Here is a 20,396-nt window from a genome sequence, read left to right on the forward strand (position 1 = left end):
TACCTGATACGGCTAAAATTTTTCTATTAAAAAAAAAATAAAGACCAGATATGACGTTTTTCCTCAACCTTAATTTGTTCTTATTTTGTTCTTAATTTTTAAGCAGTTTCAGCCTCAGTGTTCGTATAAAATGTGTATTACATGTTTTTATGGTAATTTAGCTAAATTTTCTTGTATTAGTTTCTTTTTTGACTAAACAATACTTCTAATTAAATTACCATACTGTACCAGTGGAATCAATTTTTTTAAATTTTTCACACTAATAATATTAATACAGAGGATTTCATACAGTACTGGAGTCCTGCACTGTATGTATGGATATTAAATAGCATGGCTACGGTAAACTACTCTACGGTTCAGATATTATAACAACAAAGTACAAATAATGCATTGTATCCTCCCAAAGGACTCTTGTTTTAGTATGAAAGGTTTTTTTTTTATCCCACATACTTATTTTACTATCATTAATTGAATCTGAGATATCTAATGTGTTACTAGGGAAACATTAATACTGTAGTAAATTATACCTTTTATGATCAGATCTACACTTTCAGAACTAATCCTAATCGAGTATACACAGTGTAGCCTTCAGTGGCGCTTGCTACAGTTCAGTAGTGATGGGAGAATTCTTGATTATTACTGTATGTACTGCAAAAGTTTTTGGATGTGATGATTGGTTTGTGGTATTACGATTCCATACCATCCATTGTGATATCTTGAAAAACATTAAAAATTCAATTTAAAAAAATTTTAATTACCACGAAAGGTCTATAGAAATTACGAAGCTATTTAAAAAGACAGAGAATACAGATGTGCATTCACACACTTCAGTATATGTAATAATTTGTTACATTATGTTTCATTGTGTTAGATTTGTGTACATGTTTAAATGAAACTGATAGGTAAATTGATGCATAGGTAAGAAACAAAATGAATACAGTATACTGGATTTAATCAATCTTTTTATGTGTTATCTAAAATTTAGACTGAGCCTAATACCAATTCTACAATAAAATAATCATTTTCACTGTAAATAATTGACTCTGGTATCCCTAATTTGGACTTTTTTCTTTGTCTAAATTGTATGAATATGAAAGTATAAGTTTGACACTAAAATTTCATTCTTAAAACATTTATGCGATTTAAGTTTAAACAGGTGGTTTAAATTTGTAGTTTGACAAGAATTTGAAGAATTGATTTTGCTCATAGATCCAAAGGCCATATAATGTTTGAATCCTGCATCTCGAGGCTGTCTGCACATACAATGCATTGTGCTTATATTTGAATATTGATTTACCAGGTCTTAGTGACAACTTTAACAGCTTTGAGTGTGTTAGGAGCATACTACTAAGTGGCTATGTCTTTATGTGGAAATCAATTTTCCATGACGAAGGTTGGTTTGTTTCTTAATGTACTTGATAATCCTGTTTACTTAAAAAGCCATCAACGATTCTATGAATTCATAAAGGGCACTCTAAAAATATAGATTCTGAGTTTCTTGATCTGTGATGTTTATTTTTTTTTTTTATCTTTTTATAACAGATAAACTTGTGCCTGTGTATAATGAAGCTTTAAAAGAAATTTTATTTTTAAAGTAAAATTTAAAAAATGGAGATTTAAACAAGATCTTTGGATGCAAACAGTCATATTCTTCTCATTCCCAGCAAAGTAGGCTTACTCCATTTGAGCAAAGTAGGCCTATTCCATTTGCTTTTAAAGAGCTAGGTCTGCATTAAATGTTAGGATTAGCCAATGCCTCAATTTGAGAACACATCAGTTAGCAAGGGTCATCACAAATGCGATTTGAATGTATCTGTAAAGGTAATTGTAAGTAACAAAATGCAGCAAAGCAAATATATCTAGACTGTTATTTTTACAGTAAAACATGCAAAAATGCGTGTCCATGACAAGTTTTGAATATATTTATTGTTGTATTGAAAGTGGAAAAAGATTATAGAAAGAAAAGTTTGTAGTTCAAGATACAGTTACAGCATTCAAATATCAAATTTCCAAGCTTCAAATATTTTTGAAAAGAAAATTCAGAGGGCCTGCATGCCTTAGGAGCAGTTGACACAGCAGTTGTGCATCGGTTTCTCAACCAGGAGGTTGGGGTTCAAACCTTCGCTGCGCATTTTGCTTGGACAAGGCTCTTTACCTACTGTATGTTTACATCTCTCCACCCAGGAGTATAAATGTGTACCTGGTAGGATGATGTGGCATTGAATGTATTAGTCTGTATCGGCATTAAATTGCAAGCACGATTAGGAATACTCCCCAGGGAGTGGAGGAGGTAGCACATTGTGCTGGTTTGATTATGGATCCGATGACCAGGGGTAATAATAACATCGCCATCGCCTTGTACCTCTTTATTATTGTTATTATTATTATTAATTAGTTAAGTACCGATCATAAATAATTGTAACATTGGAGTCCCGAGACTTTTGCGAGTCACATTGGGTGCGTTTCTACTGATAAACACAAAATAATCGATTTTTTAAAACCGTTTTTTTATTGAGTACCAGACAGCCTGCTGGCATTGCAACTGCATTTTTATTTTTCGAAAATTGGTTTTCGTGGCGGAAATTACCTCACCATTTTGTTTATACAACACATTGTTTTCCTAACTATATAGGATAGTATCTTTCTCATTCCTGTCATGATGACAAGGTGTAAGATACGATGTGGGGCGAGAAGTGAAATGCTTGCAGCTGTGCTCATCGGCACAATTGAACGACGACAAAACAAGGACAACTGTAGGCCCAAAAGAGCGGAGAGTCCTAGGCCCAATATCTCCCGCCCCCCCCCAATAAAATAATTAAATGAATTCGTCACTTCTCATGTTTGTAGACATTTTTAGCTTGTAGGCCTAGGACATGAACGAGGACAAATTTTTTTTTAAAGTTCGCGCCTATAGAAATACGATCTAGTCTTTGCAGTGATTGACCTGGAGGTCACATTTCACCTGATAATCGCTTTTTTTGTGTTGCAGCTAAAAATCTTGATGAACAACAGCCTACATGCTGACAACATATTGGCTAACTTATTACAAATTGTAGAATGAATTCGGTCAAAGCGCATACAAATACTGTACTCTTCCGACCCAGTAGGAATAAGAAATTATAATAGCAAATATCCAAGATATAATTTATATTGCATTTTATCTATATTGTAAGCAAGCGAGCGATAAAATTTCCATTATTGAACAATAAAGCTATCTGTATGTGTATCTGTACGTTTTACTACACTATGTTATTAACTTGTTAATTATCTCTGTGAAGTCAGCTGGCCGTGGGTATCACAGAATATACAATACAATAATGTGTTAAAAAAGCTCGTTAAACCATATTCCTGAAGAAGCACTCGGTTTGCTTTTTGGGTTTTTTTTCATATATTTATTTATTTCTTTACGTAATATAGACATTACAGTGAACAAAAAAAAGTAAAACATAATGAATATAATACAAAACAATTATTAAAAAAATAATAATCATCATGCCAGTGAGATTATAATACAGCGGGAAAATTCAACAGTCTGATTATATCTTCATACTTTTTGGTCCTGATTTTATTTTTATAATTTTAGGTCCTTAAAATAAGGTATTACATTTTGTAATTTACAAATATAGATGTAATATTTAGTGAACAATATAAAAGAAATCTATGGTAATGCAAGGTCTCCATAGCAAATACTTTTTAATATATTTTTTCCATTTAATATAAACTCTTTAACAGTTTTCCGTAAAAAGGAAGAATGATTATACACACAACAAACATTGCAAAAGGGGATCTTTTTCTTTATTACAGATAGGACATAATTCAGACTTTACCAGTCCAATTTCAAACAATTTCCCGTTGGTGAAAACGATTCTATGCATAAACTGAAAAACTTTAGTTTTATTGATTGGCAGTTTGTGAAGTATCCAAATATTTTTCCTATGTCAAATATACCCATATCGGACCATTTGTGTTCTTTCACTTACCGGTATATCAGTACCAATACTCAGTTTGTTTTTGCTTATTGAAACTTTGTCCAAGAATATTTACTAAACAAGTTTTTTTGTTAAACTGTTATTTATTAACCGAAAGGTCCACTGATTAATCTCAGATAAGATAGTATAATACATACTCCAAGTATCGAAATGCATGCCATCATGTCGGGATTCAACATTTCGACATTAATTATGTCACCATCAAGAATGAAAAATTATCCATATTTACAAGCTTATGTGCACATCGAACTTTATCTAGATATACCCGTCTTGAAACATGATACGATAATCCCCTAATTGCGTTCGATGCCAAGTTAGAGCCAGATAAACAGCCAGCCAGTTTCAGACCGTCGACGTCACACGGTGGAAAGGCTTGTTTAATAAAACATCTACTGTATTTTACGAACCTCTAGTACCAAGTGGTATTCGTTCAAAAAAAATTGTAAACTACTGTAGAGAAAGTGTGAGTTTCCACTACCTAACCTAGCCGACCAGTACGAACTAACAACAGTGCAGCAGCGTGTTCTATCGCAATCTAAGTACTGTAGTAGATTCTCTAGGCCTTAGCTAAATTTACCTTCGATAAAAAACGAATTATTTTAATCGCTAGCTAGCATTCTTCCATTTAACAAAATATTGTTTTAAAATAGCGACTATTATAGCAGAAATAGAAAAGATTGAATTGTCAATAAATAAATACAACAAATCTGATTTTATTATTAAGAAAAATATACATTATCACTTTGAAAAATGTACGCAATCGGACTTTTTAACGTTATTACTTGGTCAATGATGCAAAGGTCATTGGTAATATCGACTATTCGTAAAACGGACGTTTGCTTGGTTTTTACCCACAATATTACAAATAATTTCTGAAAACCAGACTACTTCGATGCTGTTGTTAGCATTGTTGGAGTACATTGTTGCCAGCCAGAAGATGATATGGTGGTACAATACAACAACGCTGGCTTAGATGCCTACGTTGTCCTTGTAATCCAAGCCGACTTTACCATTAAGCAAGTTAATTTAACTTAACTTGTCACTTAAGTCTTTTATCTAGCTATAATTGAGTGGTTCACGTCAAACTTTTAACTAGTTAAGTGGATGTATATCTAGATAAAAGTTCGACGTGAACCAGGCTAAAGCATCCTTACCCTACTGATCAAAGTTACCTACAAAAACAAAGAAAGCTCCTTTGAAGCTTCCAGCCCATTGTTAAGCAAATTATTTATTAATACTAATTTTTTTTTTTCTTTCTAGGAATGGTTTATTACATATGTTTATTAATTCATCAATATGCTACGTACTGATGTTGACCATGTCCCCAAGTACTGTACAAATTTATGTATTTTTTGTGTCGATGGTGTATATGTCAGGTGTGCACGTTTATCACCAGCTAGGGGGCTTTGGTGTCTTCAATTTGGATTACATTGGGTAAGTTATCTCCAGCTAGGGGATTTTGGTATCTCCAGCTAGGGGATTTTGGTATCTTTAAATTGAATCAATTACATTATATAATTTTTAAGTTAAAACATGTTAAATATAGCTTTGGGAGATGGTAATAAGATGCTTACTGTTTTGTTTTATTCGTTGTATTGATGATTATTTTTTTTGTTTAATCTAAATGTTTGTTTTGAACACAGACTTTTATCTGCATTGCTTCTCCACCCAGGGGAGCTACCCCTGGTGGGGTTGCCTGCTACTTCTGACAGTCAGTAATAATAATAGGCCACTTTATAATAAATAACAAGTGACACGTAACAAGATCTACTTAATAAGAATCACTCACAGCTATGTGAAGATGGGAATAATGTTTAGAAACCTTTACTGATATTATTTGTAATACTGTAGTATTTTTTTAGCTATTATGGACTGGTTGCATTTAATTGGTAATCTGTGTATCTGATTACAATTGTGAACGCACTAAATCAATGGTTAATTTTATTTATGTTTTCTCTTATGGTTGACAAATTGGACGTTAGTTAGTATTTTCCTTATAGCATTTTGAATTATTTTGGTATATTTGATGTCATCCCTACAGGCCATTAATGATGTTAACCATGAAACTCGGGAGTCTGGCTTACAGCATACATGATGGTAAGTATGCCTTTATGAATGCTTAACATTTTTATGATTCTATGCTTATTGGCATTTATTCTTTTGCCACTTCTGCATACAGTGCCTAATAACATTGTGTTAATTTCTTTTTCTTATGTATTCTATACCTCTCTGTACATGTATTAAAATTACTAAAGTTTTAAATTTAATCATATTCCAGTTTTGGCTTAACTGGTAATTTGCATGTATCTCTGATGAATTTTGTAAAGTTAATATACTCATTAAAAAAATTAAAATTGCTTAAAACAATGATTTGCCCATTTAATGGCATCTTGTCATCATGAGATAAGAAACATCAATTTTACAATTTTCAACTAATTTACAGGCATTTTAATATTAATATCATAAGGGTGGTTTTTTTAAGAACATAGTGATGTAGTTCCTCCGATCCTTGGGTACAAGCCCATCACAGGTATACAGTAAGCCAACTCACTAAAATCAGTCTAATTTTCTGTTCAGTGTGGTGGGCTCTTACCGGAGAAGCCATAGTAATGGTATTGTTAAGTGCATTTTTTACTTTATTTTTTTTGAGCATTTTTTTTTTTTTTTTTGAGGAAAATATCTTCTTAATCTAACTTTCAATTAAATGCTAACGGCTTTCATAAACATACACAGTATGCAATCTAAAATCTTCAGCTTATTACAGTAGATCAACATAGATAGATAGTATAAGTTTAATGTAGCGTACAATCTGCATTGTCATAATTGCACTGGCAGTATTAATGCCAACCATAATGTTCAAACAGTAAATTCCAATGGTCAGAATACCTAGCATTACACTACACTTCATCGAAACTATTCACAGGCATTCGCTGGAATGGTGGCAGATGATGACCCCTTAAAATTCTGCATTTTTCTCGATGTAATGCGCATCAATATGAATACACAACACAATATTATTGTTGATTGTATTTGTATTTTATTATTATCATTGGTGTTTACATTTAACTTACCTACAGAATACACCAAATATTATTTCATAAGCACGAGTAATGCCACTTGAATGTGCTGCAATTTGGTACTTTACTCAAATTAATATGCTCTTCATCCTTTTCTTACTGACCGCCACTTGACCTCCACCACTCTTTCCACACTTACCTGTACTCTAAGATTAATTACAAATGTGGAATTTGTCAATAAAACTACATTCCTAAATGTGTCTGGATGGTTTCGTAATGTAGTTGGGGAGATTAATGTTTCAAATGCCAACATAATATATCCAGGGGGCAACTAGGAGGTTCTCTTCACTAATAAAAATATTTTCATAGATGCTGTACACTGTATAATCAGGTTATTGTAAGTCAAGTAACAATAATAGAAATCAGTAAAATTAATTACAGTACCAGGCAATATAGAATTATTCAGTGTTGTTTTAATGAATGTGCTTACATTTCACTAATAAGGTAGGCCTACATATTATTTATGCAATTGTTAGTTGGTGAGGAAACTAATTTCCTTTTCTTTATAAATTTTTGTATGTAATACAGCATGTACAGTATGAAAAGTCTTTGAGTAAAAATTATCAAAGAAAAATTATCAACTTTATGAATCAGATTCAAACTCTTTCGGTTTCATTGATAATTAATATGGTTACCAGTCAATTTTAGAGGACTGCAAAGTATATTATTTAAAAAAATGGTATTATTTGTTAAACTGGCATTTTGTTTTCTTTCGAAACTATCCAAGTCAAATATTGAATTTTTTGTTCCATTTTATTATACATATTGTAAAGTATTAGAATACTACTGTATAATTTGATAATACATTGATCTTTCCACAACTCATGATTTTTAGAGTAAAATTTATAAAATATAAATTAAGTCTGTATTGTAGCAGATAAATATTCATGATATAATATTCAGAATTTTTTTTTCTTAAAAATTGTTATGTTAATAAGGAAGTCTCAAACCATCAATACATTACTTATAGTAAAATACCATATATAGTAATATTAATATTAATAAATGGTATTTATATTTAAACAAGTATACAAGCACTAGTAGAATTTAACGAATTGAAGTATGGAGTGTGCTAGTTTAATTTCATAAAGTTGCTGGTGAATAATTAAATTGCATTCGACCCAATGTCTTTGACTGTTGTGTTAAAAGTTTTTGATTATTTAATTCAATTCAAATTCAATTCAAATAAACATTTATTTTCTTTCCTTCTTTAAAAATGGAATAATATATAGAGTATATAAGGAAAAAAATCAATAAGAATATAGTAAATATAAGTATTAAAATAGATTAGAATATATATTGCAAGTGTATAGAATAACACAAGACAGCTTATCAGTAAATTATATTTTAAAGAAGGTGATAAGTTGACATTAAACATATTATAAAATTCAATTAATTCTCATTTTTGATATAAAAAATATCTTTCCAATATTTCCAACCATTGTCACCATCAGATCATCAGTATATTCCTCATCTTCATCACATTTGTAAAGGTCTTTCATCACAAAATGAGTCTTGCTATGAAACATGAAAATTTAGCTATTTATTCAGATAAATTTAAAGCACAATCTTTATTTGAATTATGTTCCTAGGTTTAACCAGAATAGGAGTATGATCATTTCTGAAAGTGTAACTTTCAGTATTATGTTTTTTGTCAATTCCAAAAAAAAGAAAACAGTTTTATATTAACATCATGCATCAAAAACCTTGTTGATGTACATAAGCTCGGAATGTTTGCTGTAATGAAATAATGCTATTAAATTATCGAAACTCCATCTTGATCAAACATTTTTTTAAAGTGTAAGACATCAAATTATCGTGGCTTGGTTGTGTAAACGAAACCTCAACTTCTTCATGATAATCAAATCATATCACCAAAAAAACCAAATTGTTATTATTATCACCAATACAATATTATCACCAACGTAATCATCATTGTCATAATCTTCATTGTTGCTGCTGATCTGTATGAAAAACAGTGTGTACCTATGTTTTCTATTGTAATAATTTGCATGTCTAATTATGAACATAATGCAATGTTACTGTACCTAATTGCAAATTGATAAGGTTTGTTGAAATTGCTTTGTATACCTACTAGTTTGCTAACTCAAGAATTGCTAATATAACGCATACAGGCCCGTAGCCAGGGGGGTTCCGAACCCCCTTTTTTCAGCGAAACCCCCCCTTTGAAAAGCGAACACCCACCCTACCATTAATGAATCCCTTTGCTATTTTTATGCATTCTTCGTTTTTTTCAACGGTATATAACTCAAAATCTAATCAAAAATCACCAGCAGAGATCCTGTTTGCAGTGAGTGTGTGCTCATCAGAGAGTTCGAAGCGTGAAAATTTATGAGAGTCTTGTGTTGTCAAACTGCTGTTAACCAATCACGCAGCGTTATATTGTTTTGGAAATAAAGATTCCCGATCGCGACGTGAGGGGAGATTTTTGTGCTTATTGGAATTTCCCGACACACACGCAAACGTTAGCAGAAATAAAAATTCTCTTTGTTGCTATAATAAATAGTAATGTTCAAATTTACTAAATTATACATCGTATGTTTTTACTGTGTGTTGTTGACAACTGTCTTGAAATCCTGTGTTTAAAAAGAAGTTAATGAATCATTATTTAGAGGAAAACCCTGCAACTACAATATTTAAATAAATATGCCATATACCAGTACATGCTTTTAAAGTGCAAAAAGGCTTCGGGCTTCGCCCCTTAACCCCACCCCACCTTAGATGGGCCCCTAGACCCTACGCCCTGAACCCCCCTTGGCTGAAGCTGCCTACGGACCTGGCATATGTAGTTCAAGACCACATTGATACTTGTGGGTCTCCACAACTACCTAATGTACAATCTTGGCTGGTGCTAATTTAGGGTGGTTCATGGAGTAAGAGTTTTGTACTATTCAAAGAGGTATTTTATGGTGTGTCCCTGGCAGATAACTACACTTTGAGATTGACATGCTCAAACTCTTAATTATGAAATATGTCCTACTAATGTATTATTTCAGTATCTGTTTATTCTATTTTTATTTTCCCTCCCTGTAAAGGTATGGCCAGAGATGAAGAGCACCTAAACGATATTCAAAAGAAGATGTTAACCAAGTAAGTACAACAAATGAATATAAAGTGGACAATTAAATACTTTACACTCACACCCCTCCCACTGCTTACGCTCATGGCCATGGGAACAAGTTTCTTCAATACTTAGGTGCTTTCTATATTTACTTAGTAACCAAAGATGATGCAGTGTTTACTTAGTTTCATTTATGAATGTTCTTATAAAGTACGAGTGGGAATAATAGGTCAATTGACTATATAAGCTGGCAGTGGTTGGCAACATAGCATGTGTGTGCATTCACCCATGAAGATCTCCAAGTCTCTTGGAATTTATGTAGATGATTTCAGTAGGACTTATGTTGCTATTCCATACTTTCAAAAATGTCATTGTGTAAATCTATAGTACCTCAAAGAAGATATAGTACTACTGATCGAACCATCAACCTGCCAAGCTTTACTAGTACACTTTCTTTTCTTTTTTTTTTTTTATAAGAACCAGTAAAGTTTTGCCGAGGTTCAGTGTTCTTATTTTTGTGCTAATTTCAGCTCAAAATGTTTTTATTTTGTTCTTATTTTACACACGTTTCAAAGATAAACATTTATTATTGTACAGCAGTATATATCTGTACTGTATTTACTTTGTAGAGGGTATATTAAGTCTAACCTTCTGCTACTAGTGCTATTGTATGTGACCAGCTTGATTTGTTGGGTTTCTATTATTTTTTTTTATATATAAACACTCATTTGACATTTTAACTCAGCCTGAATTTGTTCATATTTTTATAGCAATCTCAGCCTCAGTGTTCTTATAAAATGTGTACCTATTTTTTTTATACTGTCACCTGCATTGGTGCAATAGTTGTATTCAAAAGTGTTTTGATACAGATAGCATCCCTATGTTTATTATATTCATGGTTCAAAACATTCTTGATATACACTGGTGGTTAAGATGCCTTCTGAGACCTTAGGTGTGTTCGGGCGAGAACGGGAAAAAGATACATAGGGTTCTTAGCGGTATTGTATCCGCGGGTGGTCTGCCGGCTCGTGCAGAACTCGGCTTCCAAAAAAACCAATAACCTTGGACGTAAAACCTTAAAAGGTATATGCAAATAATAAGGTTCTATCAAGTTGCCCTGGACCCTTGCGTCACCCAGCTGCGTCACCCCACGCTTTAATTAAGAAACAGACTTTGGCGTTGGTCCACTGCATTAATGTAGTTGTCTCAAAATCAAGAAATTACCAAAGAAGCTACAACAATAATAAAGCATACATAGCAAACTCCCAATAAATCGCAGATGTGCACTTTGGGCATATAAACCATGAATAAACTTCCATTTGTTTGACAATTGTAGTTTAAAAACAGAAAATTACTACCACTGTTAAATGAATAAGCAGTGGTGCCATGATCATGTATGCATGTGGCGGACATATGGAACAAGGTAACAATCTGGATTTTAGGCTAGCCCTCAGTTGAAATAATATATTTTAATGAGCTTTTCAGTTTTGTTTTTGGAAATAAATAATGTAGTTGTCTCAAAATCAAGTAATGAAATTAAATTACAGAAGAAGCTACAACAATAAAGCATACATAGCAAACTCCCAATATATCGCAGATGTGCATTTTGTGCATATAAACCATGAATAAACTTCCATTTAAGAAAGTATAATACATACTCCAAGTATTGAAATACACGCCATCGTGTTGGGATTCAATATTTCGACATTAATTATGTCATCATCAGGAATGAAAAAATTATCCATATTAGCAAGCTTATATGCGCAGAGATGTGTATAAGAGACAGCAGTTACCTAGTAGGTGACATAGCAGTGATTTAAACAAAAGATCAAAGCATTCTTACTCTAATGATCAAAGATACCTACAAAAACAAAGAAAGCTCTTTTGAAGCTCTGAGCCCATTGTTAAGCAAAGGGTGTATTCTACGTATAGCGAACGCTTCTTTAAACAATAGGATAGACCAGTTTCGGGAGCTGTCAATAATGTTAGTACTAGAAAATATTAAACCTAATTTATTACTAATTTATTAAACCTAATTTATTACTTTATTACAAGTATTTCAATACTTGGAGTATGTATTATACTTTCTTATCTGAGATTAATCAGTGGACCTTTCAAACTTCCATTTGTTTGACAATTGTAGTTTAAAAACAGAAAATTACTACCACTGTTAAATGAATAAACAGTGGTGCCATGATCATGTATGCATGTGGTGGACGTATGGAACAAGGTAACAATCTGTATTTTAGGCTAGCCCTCAGTTGAAATAATATATATTTTATCGAGCTTTTTGTTTTTGGAAATAAACTGTAAGAAGAAGGGACCATGAATATTTAAACAAGACTTTACTTGTGGCGCGTGTTAAAACAATCAAAGGGATTTAAGTGATAAAAAATGCTCCTTGCTGCTAACGCATGCTGCTTTTGCTCCTCCAAAACACTGCAATTTGAAGCGTTGGATTATCAGCGGATATCAGCAGGCAGTCCGCATTTAAGACCCGTTCGGGCTAGAACTGGAAATGCCTGTTTCCGGATTTATCCCTTGTTAGACTTGCCTGAACACACCCCTTGTTGTAAAGCCTAATCACCAGGCTTTTTTTCTTGTGACTAAAAACAACACCACTTCTTAAGCCTGATCCGTATTGAGACTTAGTTGTCAAAAATTGATTTTAGACTGGTCATTTGTCCTTTATATTGGTTTAATCTTTAAAACACAAGGTTGTTGGAGAATTATAGTATGCTTGTTAACCTTATAATTTTTTCAGCAATTAAGTTTTACAATTTCATCTATTATGGATACATTTTTCAGTCACAGAGGCCCAGACAAATAACCTTTTGCTTTGATAGGGATATCGAATGCATTGAAGTAATTAAAATCAAGATACTAACAACATAGAGTAATTGGCAAGTACTAGCCCTACAGGGAATTGAGGAGATTTAAAACCTAATAATGAACAGACTCTTTGCTTTGCGAGGTAAACAATTGGTTGTGACCGCATGAAATAAATTAAATAAGAATTGTAGAGAACAAACTCATTTCAAATAGTGCTTCTGACCATATGGTGAATAGCAGTATGTTGATCAGAATTTAAACAGTGTTTACTGTATTCGAGTGATATGTGTCCTTAGACTTTTTATTGATTTTCTTTTGTAAATTTATTTCAAAATAGATTTCAAAAAAGATAGTTTGCATTAAAACATCATTCCAAATATATCCAAAGTAACTGTTCAATCAGATTTGGCACCAACCCATTAAAATAATGCTGCTATATTAGGCTATTACTGATTTTGTTAGTGTTGCACATCTTTACGGTTGTGCCTCTGTTGTAAAAGAGAAGCAATAAAGTTACTTACTTAATACTTATATATTTGTCTATAGGAATATAGTTAAAAATCATCAGTTCACTATACAAAATTGCAAGACGGTTTTGATTTGTGATACTCAAATTACAGTTATGCTTCAAACTGCTAATTTTTGTAATTTTTTCGATGATTCATGACCTAAAGTTCTTCCTTTTTGTCTTTATTCCATATAAATAGGCCTACTGCTTGAGGCATTAAAGAGAAGAAAAAGCTGAGGATTTAAATACATAATATTTCTACTCTGAAATAACTTAAACGACATTTGTAATTTGAGTCTTCTACTTCGATACTCAGCATATTCCTACAGTCAGGATATCATGTACTCAACCATCATATTAATTTTCCATAATAATAATAAGGCCTTAAAAAAAACTTGGTTGGTACTACTACTACCAAGGTGATACAATGTCGGTTGTTGCGATTTGTACCTTTTTAACACGGAGCTGGTGAGCTTATAATAATAATAATAATATTTATTTGGCAAAGTAAGAGTACAATCTTGCCAGGGGCAAGGAATAGGCACGAGCCCAAACAGTAAACTGCCCTTGCTCAATCATCAAAATATACAGTAAAGCAAATGAGAAACATAAAAATGTAAAACTGATTTAAAATAAACTTAATTAACAAAAATTAAAAACTTAACCAAATTTTTAAAATCCTTATTTGAAATTTACTCAGAATCTTAGTACTGTAAAAAAGAAAGGTACTAAATTTGTAAAAACAAGGAATATTCAATATAAAAACAGAAAAACACAAATCAGTATCTTGCGATCAAGTATTTAATTAGTTGAGCTTTGAAATCAGAAATGGTTGAGGATTGCTGAATTTGTACTGGAAGTTGTTCCCAAAATCTTGGAAAAATTACAAAAGATGAATTTAAAAAGGTATTGGTTTTGGCCTTCCAATGTATCAAATGCCCATCACACCTATCACTTGACCTGATACATAGTGCAGTAGTTTATTTTAATCGCGTGTCTTACTCCAATTAAAGATCCTTCTTCCAATCTCAAACAACAAAATTAGCCCCAAATTGCAAGACCTATAGTGTACATATATTCAGTTTCTATATTTAAAAAAAAAAAAAACTTTTTTATCCCACCCCTCATCATCTACAAACCTCTATACAGACCGTTTTGGTAATCTTTCTCTAAAAAATTTTTCTGCCCGCCCCTTCAATTAAATATTTACAATGTGACTGCAAACAAAACATTCTTTTTTTTAGGCCTAATATAATGCCTCAGTGTGGCTTAATTTGGCATTGGTCATTGCCTTTGATGTTAAATAAAGTAAAAATCTCAATTAACTACTCAAAGGAAAACTTCCAAATTTGGCCTAATGCTTTTTTGCACTATTAAACCAAAAATTACATTTCAAGTTCTCAGGTTACGATACAATACGATAAAAAGTTTATTGCAATATATATCAAATGAAATGAAGTAGAACAAAATCTAAAAATAAAAAAATAAAAATGATCGAAGGTCAAAATTAAGAAAACAGCAAAGTATTTGTTTAAAAAAATGAATTCCGTCTGACTGTGTAGGGAGTACTTACCATCATTCATTCATTCATTCTTTATTTAGCCTTTTATAAAAATCACATTACAATTTGCACATACAGTAAAATAAAAATTCACAATACAGAATGAAACTGAAAATCTAAGGAGGCAAAGATTAACAAAAGCAATTAAAATCGCTGTAGCTCACAAGCTTAGTTAATCCATTGAACAACCCAGTATTAATAATGAAGTTTGTTCTGTTTTACATTTTTTTAGAGGGAATTCGGTTCAAGTTTTATTTTAAAATATCATCAATGTAGCTTTGAAATTAAATTACAAATAGTACATTTAAAAAAATAACCTACACTCTTAAAAATAAAGTGTTAAAAATAACGCTTTAGGTGTTATATATAACACTTAGCAAGTGTCTCTACAGGGACAACACCGTAAGTGTTGTTTCAACTCTCAAAAAAGTGTTACATATTCAACACTTATGAAAGTGTAGGATCTTTAACACTTTGTGGTGTTCATTTGACACTTTATAAGAGTGTAATTAACACTTTATTTAATTAAAGTGTTGCAGATTTTAAACTTCATAAGTGTTTTATTAACATTTAAAATGTTGTAATTTAAATAAAGTGTAACAGATCTAACACGTTATTAGTGTAGATTTTAAACTTCATAAGAGTGTAATTAACATTGTAAGTGTTGTAAACTTAAATACTGTATGAGTATTAGAAACTGGTGGTGTTGATTTCGAATCTTGCAAACGTCAAAAGCCTAATAAGCTACAGCAACTCAAATTGAACTCAAAATTCACATTTATTTCACAACTAGCCAATGTGTAACCATTCAACAAATCTATTAAATCACTATTATACTACAGTAAGCATTTCTTTATTTACTTTATAACTTACAAGACTTTTAATGAGTCACTATCGCACTGTAATACAAATATATGTCTGTCATCAGCTAAAAAAACTTGAAAAATTAAATTCAATGTTCAAATTGCTATTTGACAGGTTGTATGTTTCAGCATTAGGTGCAAGTAGGCTATGGCTTATATGGAAATTAAAAAATAATAATGTGGCTGCTTTTCATCAATTATGATGACAACATCTCAGGTGTACTATTCCTAGATATACAAATAAAAAATGAAATTAGGATTTTTATAATAAAGTCTAAATCAACAAGATTCAGAGATAGATAATTTGTTAATCTCTATAATTTTAGTGCTGCCAGGTTAGAAATTAGTTCCGCTACTTTATTTGGAATCTTTTCTCCAGGCAAACTGATGTTATATGCATGCACTTCCAAGAAGATATAACAAAATTCAAGGGCTTTTACATAATGTAGGTTAAGGATGTAGTGCAGCGCTCCTAACAATCGCTAATGCACTTTAGTACTGTAACACTTCTATCTTCAAAACTTGTCTTTTTACCTACTGTGCGCTCCTAACAATCGCTAATGCACTTTAGTACTGTAACACTTCTATCTTCAAAACTTGTCTTTTTACCTACTGTGCGCTCCTAACAATCGCTAATGCACTTTAGTACTGTAACACTTCTATCTTCAAAACTTGTCTTTTTACCTACTGTGCGCTCCTAACAATCGCTAATGCACTTTAGTACTGTAACACTTCTATCTTCAAAACTTGTCTTTTTACCTACTGTGCGCTCCTAACAATCGCTAATGCACTTTAGTACTGTAACACTTCTATCTTCAAAACTTGTCTTTTTACCTACTGTGCGCTCCTAACAATCGCTAATGCACTTTAGTACTGTAACACTTCTATCTTCAAAACTTGTCTTTTTACCTACTGTGTGCTCCTAACAATATCTTACGATGGTTCTTCATTAAGATTCTGCTTAATAACATCCGTTTTTAGGCATTTTATTACTAAAAACCACGGCTTTTAACGCCTACGGCTCCATCCGTCTTCGGGTCCAATGGCGAATTGGCGATCGATCCTAATGCTGTTGCCAGAATTCAAACTTTATGATTTGGTGTTGCCAGAATTAGTAAATCAAAATGAAGCTTCAGATATTCAGAACTTATTGTAGAGCGCAAGACTCCACTACTATGCAACAGTATGACAATTTCTATGGCTCGTGAAAGAAGGGAAAAGGAAGGCAGCAGAACATGCATACATTATGAAAGAATGTATAAATAAATATATGTAGGTCCTAAGTGCAATGTCCTAACTGTAATTATGGCCATGATTGACAAATGATTGATTGATTGTAATAATTTTTGGGTCTAAATATAATACAGGTCCTATGCATTTTAGGGTCCAAATGTAATAAAGGTTCTAAGTGTAATGATTTTTGTGTCTAAATGCAATAAAGGTCCTATGTGTAATAAGTTTTGGGTCTAAATGTAATAAAGGGTCTAAGTGTAGTAATTCTTGGGTCTAAATGTAATAAATGTCCTATGTGTAATAATTTTTGGTTCTAAATGTAATAAAGGTTCTAAGAATTTTTGGGTCTAAATGTAATAAAGGTCCTAAATGCAATGTCCTAAATGCAGTGTAATAATGGCCATGATTGACAAATGATTGATTGTAATAATTTTTGGGTCTAATGTAATACAGTTCCTATGTGTAATAACTGTCTCTTATACACATCTAGATGTGTATAAGAGACAGATCCTATAGGCTAACCACCGGCCAGGTCAAGGAAAGGACCACTTCTACCTAGGCCTAATTGCGAACACAAATTAATAATACTAGGCCTAAGTTAAGTGAATATGAATTATAAGTTCATTATAGATTAATCAATCAAATCTTATCTTACTTTCCAGCCAAGTTTATTCCAAGTTCCAAGTAATATCGGAACCTCGAACCGCGATTCCAATATGGCAATCGTTTTCAAAATTTTGAATCTGGCCCCGCTCGTTAGCGATGGCGGCGCTGTTAACACTTACTTCAAGTGTTACAACATGCACACTGTGAAGGCGTTGCTTAACACCTATTCAAAGTGTTATGAATGCAACACCTTGCAACACTTCAACACAATTTCCAACACCCTGGGTGTTAAAAAACTTATGACACAAGAGTGTACAGTAGGTCTATACATTGCACAAAGATTACAAAACAATACATATAAATTAAAAATTTTCGTTACGGAATCTAACTTACAGCAATATCACACTTTCATTCCAATTCATTTTCATGAACTGTTCTTGATGAAGGATGAAAGATGAATTGTTTTTGATGTCATCAGATATTATAAAATATACAATAGATTATGGGTGGCGTCACAGATGTCACAGTCTTATGGTTTTGTCCCGCATCACGTAACTCAATGTAAACAACAAAAAAAGATGCATCCAAACAGTCCGATATAACTTGAACTTAATTTCAATAACAAAAATTATTTTAAATTTTAAAAAAGGTTGTATAAAGTATTGTAATAGCAGGTTATAAGTTTAGTAAGTAAATTGTTTAATTAAAGCTATGCTTAATTTAATCAAAACTATGCTTGCCTATGTGGATATTGCACAATATTTAAATTTTGACATGTTTGGATTGTAGTATGATGTTTTTAGCTAGCTAATTTTGTGAAGTTTCAAGGGAAAATCACATTAAGTAGCAATTTTCATGTGCATCTCTTTCCAGTAAAAAGATGTATGAGCCTCAAAAATGTGAGAAAGCATTCAAGTTCGTAGCAATCTTTCTTTTTTTCTACCTGTAAATCACGTCCTAGGCGTGGTTTAGATTAGAGCATAAGATTTTTAATTCAATATAAGTGCACTGTAAATGTCAATTTCCAACAATAAGCATTTGTTAACAATCTATTGTGATGTAGAATTCAGTTGGTTTCCATACCAAAATTTATGGTACATGGAGCACAGTTTTACAGCTATTGGTACGTGTACATCATGCGTGCATTACTGTAGTATGTGGGTGTGTTGTGATCAAATATTACTTCTTCCAATGAGTTTAATCAGCGTTGCTTGTCTGTTATGATTATACAAAAAGTAAAGAATGCATCATCCTAAAATTTAGTGGCGTGTTAAATTTTGATAAAAGGTAGATAAATTTTGGGGTCAAAAAACAAGGTCAAAGTCCCAGAAATTTAAACATTTACTTGAAACTTAATCCAGGAATAAGAGAATGGAATCGTCCGTCTCGCAGTAAACGCTAATAATCTTGTGTTGTTCGGTATTTAGGCACAGGGCAGCGGTATATCCTCTCTTTGAAAATGACTGCTTTAGTTTTTTATTTGTTTATTTAAAATTTGGCTCAGAAAATTACAAAGTGCGAAGAGGGACACTATATTTGACTGAGAGCCCAACACAACATTGAGCCACCTAGTCTGAACATTTTATACAGTAGAGGAGTGTGTACAATATTATCTTGTATGCCTGCCACACTCATTTGTGATTTTGGGTTACAATATCTAAATGACCAATTTTCTGTCTTATTGTTTTAACAATGTATTTTTTTTTAAGTTGATATTCTTTATTTAAGGTTGCTGTAAATTCTGGATTCACCGTTAGAATGTCATCAATTGTGTCCCACTTATTCAAAGTGTATCCAATAAATATCTCATATAACTTATTTTGTCTGGATATCATGTGTAATGTCTGTGACAAAATGTAATTGATGTCTGAACATGATATGAAAATAACTTATAACTCCTCTGCCATGTTGGAAAATATGTTATTATAATTTTAAAATATTTTAAATTTAAAAAGAATAGATACTATTCAAAAATATATTTTTCAGACTTCAGAATATAATTAATTTTTATCGTACAAGACAATATATATGAAATTAATATTTCATGGACATACCTGAAAACCATATTGGCATAATAAAGGGTTTATATGGTGGATTTATTATAATCATAAATGTTGCTGACAATTTCTTTGTATTAAAACAATGCTAAAAAAATGGAATGTTTTTTATGCCTTATGTCTATGGTATTTTATGCAGATTCAAAAAATCAAATCCCTTTTCATACTGGGTAGATTTCTGGACCCTGAGAAAATTACTCATCATAAGTGACTCTCAAATGTCATGTTCTTGATTTTTTGTGAGCATATTTTTACAGGACCAAGGAGACTGAGGTAAATTCCCTGGGAAAATCATTCAGAAGGTACTCAAGCACTATTTTGTTCCGGAAACATGCTTTACACAGTCCCATAAACTTAACTGTTTTCCCATCCAGCCACAAATAGTCTACAAAGAATATAACATTTTATGATTTAAACATCAGTCATTTGTCAATGCGGTATTCTAATTTTCAATTGTAAAAACTAACTTTATAAACATAAGCAATGTAAATATGAAATTTTGTTTTTCAATTTTTTTTTTAAGCTCATCAAAGACAGTATATCTTGAATCAATGTAATGATATTACTTTGCATTATAATTATTTTACA

General features: G+C 31.9%; 1 protein-coding gene across 1 annotated transcript in view; it reads left to right on the plus strand.

Annotated features, from left to right (window-relative positions):
- LOC117110095 (lysophospholipid acyltransferase 1-like) overlaps nucleotides 1-20,396 on the plus strand; it is a 49,880-nt gene that overhangs the window by 16,478 nt on the left and 13,006 nt on the right. The window contains exons 3-5 of the mRNA XM_033252682.1: nucleotides 5,250-5,423; nucleotides 6,031-6,086; nucleotides 10,123-10,177. Coding sequence (XP_033108573.1) covers nucleotides 5,250-5,423; nucleotides 6,031-6,086; nucleotides 10,123-10,177 — 285 coding nt within the window. The remainder of the gene's footprint in view (nucleotides 1-5,249; nucleotides 5,424-6,030; nucleotides 6,087-10,122; nucleotides 10,178-20,396) is intronic.

The sequence above is a fragment of the Anneissia japonica genome, unplaced genomic scaffold (assembly GCF_011630105.1).
Source record: "Anneissia japonica isolate Jap-2015-1 unplaced genomic scaffold, ASM1163010v1 scaffold287580_len341680_cov180, whole genome shotgun sequence".
Classification (NCBI taxonomy): domain Eukaryota; kingdom Metazoa; phylum Echinodermata; class Crinoidea; order Comatulida; family Comatulidae; genus Anneissia; species Anneissia japonica.